General features: G+C 41.9%; 1 protein-coding gene across 4 annotated transcripts; it reads left to right on the forward strand.

Annotated features, from left to right (window-relative positions):
- The first annotated feature begins 4,148 nt into the window (after positions 1-4,148).
- LOC122056396 (AP2-like ethylene-responsive transcription factor TOE3) lies at positions 4,149-7,858 on the forward strand. Of its 4 annotated transcripts, none has more exons than XM_042618330.1 (11): positions 4,149-4,300; positions 4,441-5,136; positions 5,214-5,239; positions 5,347-5,377; positions 5,476-5,563; positions 5,647-5,792; positions 5,976-6,020; positions 6,113-6,458; positions 6,640-6,732; positions 7,118-7,144; positions 7,221-7,858. In XM_042618330.1, exons 2-11 carry the CDS (start codon positions 4,523-4,525, stop codon positions 7,236-7,238), a joined length of 1,434 nt encoding a protein of 477 aa, XP_042474264.1. In that variant the 5' UTR covers positions 4,149-4,300; positions 4,441-4,522; the 3' UTR covers positions 7,239-7,858. The 4 variants fall into 4 exon arrangements, 3 of the variants coding, with proteins under 3 accessions (XP_042474264.1, XP_042474262.1, XP_042474261.1); XM_042618328.1 differs by having other exon boundaries at positions 6,113-6,216; positions 6,343-6,458; positions 7,118-7,858; XR_006133139.1 differs by having other exon boundaries at positions 6,640-7,144.
- Positions 7,859-9,478: the final 1,620 nt, after the last annotated feature.

Raw genomic sequence — 9,478 nt, forward strand, 5'->3', positions numbered from 1 at the left:
GTCCCTTAGATGCACTTGAGTTTGCGACTCCTCTCCGTGCCATCATTCACATTGCCTTAAAGTCCTTTTCCCTCAGCTCCACTCATTACTCTTGGTCTGGTGGTCCCTCGGATGCACCATCTGATAGATCGATTTAAGCGATAGAGGGGGGGGTGAATATCGCTCGTTTAAAAACTATTCTTTTAATCTTTTGAAACCAAAGTCGTGCAGCGGAAATAAGAAAATAGACATGGTATTTTACTTCGTTCGGAGCCTAGCTCGACTCCTACTCCAAGGCCCGCAGTCCTTGACCGCACGGATGGGCAAAACACTAAAGCCCTTCTTTCCGAAATCCTCGGAAAGAAGTGGATCATACAGATATAAAGATGTTTAAGATAGTAACACTCCTACTATCTTAAATGAATTTAAGTGCAATACAAAAGTAAAAGATACCGACAATATATTTGAAAGTCGAAGCTTGGTCGGCACTATCGGAATGACTCGTAGAGTTGATGAAGCACGAACAGCTTGCAGAATAGAACTTGGGTTGATCAGAAAAATCTTATCATAGCCTCTGACTTCGAGCACTTTTTATAACTTCCTTGAGCGTTCGATCGACCGATCCCTCTGTTCGGTCGACCAAACCCTGCTCCATTCCTTTCTCGTCGAAAACAGAAGCTGGCTCGATCTTTTGTGGTAAATGCTCATAAATGGTTCGGTCGACCGGACCTATTTTTCGGTCGACCGAACAGTCTATTTCCCTGTTCGTCGAAATCAGCCAAGATCTTCATTAATGCCGCAATTAATTCTGATTGGATCGGTCGACCAGTCCTCCGGTTCGGTCGACCGATCAGCCCTTTTTCCCTTTTCTACTGATCGCTGATGATGAGTTGTCCAGTGCTGAGTCTTCATGGTTCGGTCGACCGATCTTACTGTTCGGTCGACCAATCAGTCTTTGATCGGACTCTGATCTGATCTGTTCTGAGATGTTAGCCGCTTTGTATTGATCTTGTTCGGTCGACCGAACCACAGGTTCGATCGACCGATCCAGTCAGTCCTGCAACAGAAGGTTAAGCAAAAACTATTTCTTGCAAAAACAGATGTTAGAACAGTAGTAATATAATGTAGGATTAATAATATAAAAGACAATATCACTGTCTTAATCTCAACTTGGAAACCTTCCCGGTTTCTTCAGTTGGATCAGCGACCTAAGGTTGTTCCCTTCGGGAACCCGACCTCACTGTCACTCCTCCAGTTGTTTACCTCAACCTACCCGCCAAACTTAGATCCTCCAGATCTAGTTTGGACTTTTCACTTAGCTTTGATCAGCTCGCCAGGACTTTTTCCCTTAATCTTAGGTCCTCCAGACCTCTCGATCATACTGCCAAGCTTCAGGTCCTCTTGACCGCCTTGGACTTCCACCTGGGTTCCACGATCTGCTAAGATTTCTCTTGCCTAGCCTCCAACTAGGTCTTTCTTGGTTGAGTAAACATCCTGCACACTCAGTCAACTTGTTAGATTATAACAAAACTTAACTTGAACCTTTGACAACATCAAAACTCAGGTTTGATTCTGGTGCGGCTTGCACCAACACTATCCTTCACCGATCTGAAGGATTCGAGTTATATAATGAATTGCAAAACTTGGCCACACCAAGTTTCTCATATGTGGTTCACCAAGTCCTGCACGACTCAAACACACATATCAAATCCACATAAAAATCTAATTTAAACTCTTTGACACACACATCAAAATCATTATCATACCCGATCAAACGTAAGTTGATTGCACCCACAACGGGTACTTGAGGAAAGGCAACCAAAGGATGTTGGGTCGGTTGGAATCCGGTCGGCCCTCCACTCGAGGGTTTCTTGTTCGACCGCCCGGTCGCCCGGTCATCGAGATAGTGGGGTCATTCGGCAAATGACCATCGGTTGATGCTTGTTGTTGTTGTGTCATTCTAGCTGCTAGGGCTTTTATCAACATCTCTAGTTCTTCTTGTGTCAAGGTCACTGTGGTGAGTCATCTAGTCTCGTCCATCTTCATGTTTCAGATGCAGGTGAGATTCCCACAAACGACACTAAATATAATCCTGTCCGAAAGTGGTGAAAGTGGTTGGCTGGGAACGTGGCTTTTAAGTTGACCAAATGAAGACTCCTCGTTGTCATGCGTGTTAAAGGGAGCATTAGCGACCATGACAGGGAAGGAGTCTCCAACGTTGACCCTCTGACGCTCAAGTTAGCGATCGACTATTTGGAGAGGAACAATTAAATGAATAACAGTAACGAGTGTATAAAATTATATAGTGTCTATAATGCCAACTGATGTATGTATACATGAAGTTCGAAGCATTTCCCAAAAAGGATGAGTCATAAAGTGACTCTAACACCTTTCTTAAAATGAGCCCGCAAATCTTTGTGATTTGATAGGCTGGAAGCTTTGAAAGTGTGATTTTCCTATAAAATATTCTCTTTCCTACATGACATAAAATGTCAAAAAAACGTATTAATTTGTTGAGCTGCGAGGTCTGCAATAGACTTCTTTGACCAACCAATCGAATTACTGATATAGTCTGACTAGCCCTTACTCTCGAGAGGTACCAGGTTGGTGTTTATGAATGTAGTCGGCGACTCAACTTTCGCATAACTTCATTATTTGAACCGTAAGCAACCAAGTGTCTAGCATGTCCGATCGGACCATACGCCTAATTAGCTAGAGTAATCTGTCAAGGTAATTGATACTTGACTCCATGTTTCATCGTTGCTTATGAAATCAGGCTTTGAGACCCGACCGGATGGAAGGCCCGATCGGGTGAGCCCCTGGCTTAATACTCTGTCTGCGCACAAGATTGGAACCCAAGGCTCGGCCAACCCGAAGGTCCGATCAAGCATTCTCTTATTCAGAATGATGCTGAGACTGACTCCCACGTTAGCCAACCTCCTAGACTTTGACCCATCCCAGAGGAGCCCACCTTAAACACTGTATCAATCTATAATGGGATAGATCAGTCAATCAAAAACTTATTATATGGCAGGGCGAACGGGTCAGTTTGTCATTTTGGCAGGTTAGAAAATTTATAATCCAATTTAAAGTAGGTTGCGAGTTAAGTGAGCTAGTCAATGAGTCCACTAAAAAAAATATTTAAAAGGTTGAAAATTTTAAATTTAGATTGTGAAATCACATGGCGAAACTCATGAGTACATCCCCCTCTCATTTTTAATTTTAGAAGATTTTTTTTTTCAATCTACAACCTCGGGTGATCGAATGAATTAATATAACAGTCCAATTTAAATTGATATTTCTAATTACCGATGGAGAAGGTTGGTGTAATCTAATTTTTTTTTATATATATTTTTATTGGCCAGTGGTTGCCTTTTTCATTTTTGACAAATAAATTAATTCGGATAAAAATTTCCCAATCTACCCTTAACATTAATCATGTGAATGTAAAAAATACACATAATGCCCAATAAATTTGATTTTAAAATTAATTTGTTGACTATTTTTTAGTAATGCGTTGACATTTCTATGTATAATGCATTTCATCGTAAGAAAGCCTAAAACAATCTCAAAATTTTGATAAATTGATTTGAAGAAAATTTTTGTTGGGGTGTGAAAAATATAAAGAATACTCGACAAGTTAATTTCTAATTCAACCTGTTGATTTATGTCTACACAAAATATAAAGAATAATCAATAAGAAAACTGAGTTAATTATAAACTCAGTTTGACTTGCCTAATATTAAATAATTTTAAATAATGTAAAAAAATTAGTTTAATTAATTTTATTTACTTTGTTGATATTTTTTTAACCCATCTGAAAATTGTAATATCGCCTACAAACTTAGTCGTTTTGTTTTGGGCCACCTGAAAGCATCGTGTGGGACCGATAACTCGGTTAAAAAAGGGTTAAGAGATCAAGAGTACTCGATTTGGTCCTGTACTAGAAATTGACCGCGGTACGTGTACGGCTCTTATCCTCGATTTCGTTCCTTCGAGGCAGCAGCTAATTTATTAATCTGGAGTCACGTAACGCAATTTCGTCCGTCTGATCTGGTGGGACGGTTGCGATTTCTCCCCATGCCGATATCTAGTCTCCATCAAAACCAGGAAACCGGCTTCGCGGTCGACCCGCACGCCGTGTTATTATCGCGGCCGCCTCCGCCTTTATATATCGATCACTGCTCTCCTTAACCAGAATATATCGGTTGTTATTTGCGTCCCCTTCCACGGTTCCACTGCCAACGACGGCCGTCGGCCATCTTTCCCGCCGTCACTCGTCGGCCTTCTGGACTCATTCGCCTCTTTCGTCCCCGCCTTGGTGAGTTTTATTCCTCCGGTTTCTTTTTGTCTTGAGTCGGATGTTCCATAAGAACGATTCCGCCTTATCCTACTGCTACCTGGGCCTGCTTGCTTTGGCTCTTCTTCCGAAAATAACCAAGAACTCGATTCGGATTGCAGGCGAGTAGCTGGAAAGCAACCATTTGATCGATTTGGTAAATAAAGGTTGAAAATCGATCAGAATCAGTTGGAAAGGAAAGAAATGTTGGACCTCAACGTGGAGTCTTTGGGGGAGCCGACGGCTATCGAAGAGAGGGCATTTGCCGAAGTTACCGATGGCAGTACGCTGGTGGTTTCCTCGGAGACGTCCGAATCATCCGTCCTTAACGCTGAGGCTTCCGCCAATGCTCCGGCCGACGAAGACTCGTGCTCTATCGTGCCGGTTGCGGTCACTGCCTTCAGATTTGGTATCTTGAAGAGCTCCGAAGGCAGGAATGATGTGGAGATGGAGGAGGATAGAAACGAATTTTCGAAGGAGTCACGCATAGTCACCAAGCTGCTGTTTCCTCCGGAGTCGGCAGTAGTTGTGGCGCCTTCCTTGCCGTCATCATCAAGATGGCAGTGGATGGATCATACACAAGCTGGAGTTTGTCAACCGCGTCCATGGCAGCAACATCAACGGACGCAGACACAGACACAGACACAGACACAGACACAGACACAGGCACAGCCACAGCCACAGCCACAGTCACAGCCACAGCCACAGTCAGATCAACAGCAAGCGAAGAAGAGTAGGAGAGGGCCTAGATCAAGAAGCTCTCAGTACAGGGGCGTCACGTTCTACCGGAGGACAGGAAGATGGGAATCTCATATCTGGTCAGCATCTTGTGCTTGAATCTCTTTTTCCCTTTGTGTAATTTGCAATCAATTAACTAGAATTTTCTAATCAACAGGGATTGTGGAAAGCAGGTATATTTGGGTAAGATCTTCACGAACTATTTTATTTTATTTTATTTTATTTTTGTCGATTGTTATAGTATGAAATTCTCTAACAGTATTTATTCTTGCTGGTTGTTATGCTCATAGGTGGTTTTGACACTGCTCACGCCGCTGCAAGGTTGGAATATTATTATTATCTACTATGATTGTATTGGTATGATTGATCCGTCTTTTTTATGTTTCAGTATTTTGACTTTTCTGAGATTGTAATCGCAGAGCATATGATCGAGCTGCCATCAAATTCAGAGGACTTGACGCTGATATTAATTTTACTCTCAGCGACTACGAGGAGGATATGAAACAAGTAATTTTATGCAACGGCATGGAAGGTTTAGTAGCTCTGGTAAATGGATAAGCAAAACTGATCGACTCCCTTTTTACTTTTAGATGAGAAAAATGACTAAAGAAGAATTTGTGCACATACTTCGGAGACAAAGCAATGGATTTTCTAGGGGAAGTTCCAAGTATAGAGGGGTGACTCTTCACAAGTGCGGTCGCTGGGAAGCTCGAATGGGGCAGTTGCTAGGAAAAAAGTAAGAAACTCAGTCTCTGTTTCTTCTTGATAAATCAGAGTATATCCTTGCAAGACTCTTGCATGCCTCGTAATATCTCATGAAAGATTTTCAATTTATCTTTTTGAATCATAACCATTTTTGAGAAATTCAAAACATGAAACCCATAATGTGTCCTTGAACACACAATGCTTGGATGTGCAGGTACATATATCTTGGGCTATTCGACAGCGAAATAGAAGCTGCAAGGTCCAACTCAGCATGAAGTTTCTTCATTTTTCACTATAATTCTCTTTAACAACGATATTCATTTTTCTTTCTTTGTTGTTCTTCGACATCAGAGCTTATGACAAGGCAGCTATCAAATGCAACGGGAGGGAGGCTGTGACCAATTTCGACCTGAGTACATACGAGGGAGATCTTTATACTGAGGTTGACATTGAAGGTGTAGTCCACAACTGCGGGCAGTTTTTTATTTCAGTCATAGATAGAGGAGATTTTAGAGATTCAAATCAAAGATCTGTTTATGTAGCTTATATAATCCCCTTCGGTGGTTTTGTCACCCTTTCAGGCCCTAACGTCGATTTGAACTTAAGAATTTCTCAACCTTCTATGCCCAGTCCAAGAAGGGATCAAAATCAGCAAGATTTTCTGTTCCATGATGCCTCACACGATGTCGCTGAAAAGGTAAATACAGCAACTTGTTTGTGTTGCAACTTTCTCATTTGTTGTAAGCATGAATACCTTTATTTTGCTTTCGTTCGACAGTAATAACTACTATTCGTATGACTGTAAGATATGAAAGATCTTCTAGCAGAAAAATAGCTGTCATTGATGTTGATCGGCATCAATCCTCTTTTCTCTACAGAACAATCATCCTCATCTGGAACCAGCACACATGCCCCCTGAGAATTTCCCTTCTTCTACTTATCAAAACCCTGCTTTCTGTTCCATCATCGAGGTAAGTTTTTCTTTGGTTGTCGTCATCTCTCTCTCTCTCTCTTTCTGTCTCTAGAGAGCGCTCTCTCTCTGGAGAGGTCGACATAAAAAACTGTATTATTAACTGCTCAAACTGTTTTATGCACTTGCTTTTATATGTATCGGCGCTCTCTTTCTCTCTCCGGTGGATTCTTCCATCACCGTCTACTTAAGTAGAAGAAAGACTTCTTTTCTTTTAGTGTATTTGCTTTTATATTTGTATGATGTCTAGACTGTCAGTATTCCACTTGAATGTAGCTTTGACCTGCCAAATTATGTGTTTACCTTGAATTGCATCTAAGCTGGTTTTGGTCTCTTCATTTGGAGATTTGTCCTTCACACGAGGTTGCATTCTTCACAAAATGCAGGAAAGAAGAAGAGAAAAGAGGCCCATGGTAAGATTGCAATCTCTCCCAAACTGGACTTGGCAGATGCATCGCGTAACTCCATTGCCGCTGTTCTCTGCTGCAGCATCATCAGGATTCTTAACTGCCCCCACAGGAGCTGCCATTCCGCCTCCAAAACAATATCCATTCAATACATCCAACTGCCCTAAATAATCATTAAAACAGAAGCTTAAGATGATTTTGTGGCGGGAGATGCAATCACAAAGAATTTGATGTATGCAGGATACTTACATACGACTAATCTAGGGCGGTGCTTGTTCTAAAAGTAAGGGAGATGCAACCCTAACAGTTCAGGAATAAGGCATAATATCCTCTCTTTTTTTTTTTGTTCTCCCGATAGCCCCATTTTATTTTATATATATATATATATATATATATATATATATATATATATATATATATATATCGTTAAAAAAGTGCACAAACATACGATCACAATCAAAGATCCTCTCATGTGTCATGTCTGTTAGATCTGAGAGGTTAATCAAAATATGATGTCCATGTGCTAATTCTAATGTCATCTTTCTGTATCGTGCTTTGATCATCTCATCGGGATAGTCTAATGGTTAGTACATGAGGATGATCTAATGGTTAGTACATGAGATGTTATCATCATGAGATCTGGAGTTCAAATCTCGATAAAGTCGAGATAAATGTCTTCTTTATGTGCTAGTCATTATTTTAAAGATTAGTAGTTGTCCATGATTTACTTCATTCGTATTGATCCTGAGACGAATTAACGGAATGCTGGAGACGAATGTATTTATCTTTTTACTACCATACTTTGATTGCCTACTCATCTTTCATATGGGAGATGAGGTATCGACTTGGCTTCGTCGGCGAAGTCAAAACATTCGCCTCCTGTTGGTGCCTTATCTTGCATGTGGCCTAATATCATCTCTGCTAATCCTCCATTCTCAACTAGTCTAGTTCTTATACTCTACTGTAGATAACAATTGGGAGTGTGGATATGCACGTAGTCTGTCCTTCCCCGACTTAAGCTGGGGTCTCAGCCTCCATCTGGACATGACATCATCTAGAGCCGCCTCATCCAAGCTACGTGTGCCCCTCTCTCGTAATCACTTTTAGCAAATGATTAAATATCAATAAATTTAATGTGTCTTTATTGGGTGGGCTATTTAGATTAGATAGACCTTTCTTTCATGGTCATTTTTAGTAAATAATTAAATATCAATGAATTTAATGTGTCTTTATTGTGTGGAATTTTCAGATTAAATAGTGTTGGATCGAGATGCGTTAGAGGGAGGGTGAATAGCGCTCATGGCTATTTTGTTTTTCGAATCGGAAAACTATCGGAGTTAAAACGCAGCGGAAAAAAGGCAAACACACAAACATAGAGGAATTTACTTCGTTCGGAGTCTAAGGTGACTCCTACTCGAAGGCTCGCGATCCTTGATCGCTTCCGGTGGGCAACAACTATAAGTTTGTTAAAAGTACAATAAAAGATTTACAATTGTATGCACCAAAGTAAATTATACCGACAATAACAGAATTGAAACTGATGCTCCAAGTCGTCGGTATGTCGCAACAGCACCTCAGAATGATCTTGTTAGTAGCACGTTGAAAAGAGGAAGCCTGGAAGTTGATATCCCTCAATGCTGCTCGAAGTCCCCTTATAAAGGGCATCCAAGGCGCCTTGAAAGCCTCCGAAGGCGCCTCCATAGCTCCGAGTCCACCGTGCAGATGAGCGCTGACCATTCTGCGCTTATCACCTTGAAGGCGCCTTCATAGGTCTTCAAGGCGCCTTCCAAGGCGCCTCCATAGCCAACCGAGGCGCCTTCAGCCCTGCTTCGCAGTCAGGTCAGCTTTTGCACTCGAAGCGCCTCAAAGCTCCATGGAGGCGTCTTGGACACTGTTCATCCGAGGAAAACTTCATTATTTTGTACCTGCAAGACATGTTAGTCCCAAACAATATCCTGCAGCACAAAGTTAGCATAAAACAACAATATGATAAAGAATATTATGACAGTCTCCGGACTGTCCGGGTCTGACTTCGGATTTCCGACCGGAAACCCTAGGTCGACCCGACGCCTACTATTCCCTCTACGGGGAACACATCCTTACCTACTCCACTCAGGAGATTTACCTAATGCCAGTCCGGTCCTCCAGACCGACTGGACTTTCCGCCTAGGGTTACCACCCCCTAGGACCTAGGGTTATCGCCCCTTAGGGTTTTTCTCCACCTAGGGTTACCGCCCCCTAGGACCTAAGGTTGTCACCCCTTAGGGTTTTCCTCCACCTAGGGTTACTGCCCCCTAGGACCTAAGGTTGCCGCCCCTTAGGGTTTTCCTCCACCTAGGG

This window comes from Zingiber officinale, chromosome 3B (genome assembly GCF_018446385.1).
Source record: "Zingiber officinale cultivar Zhangliang chromosome 3B, Zo_v1.1, whole genome shotgun sequence".
Classification (NCBI taxonomy): domain Eukaryota; kingdom Viridiplantae; phylum Streptophyta; class Magnoliopsida; order Zingiberales; family Zingiberaceae; genus Zingiber; species Zingiber officinale.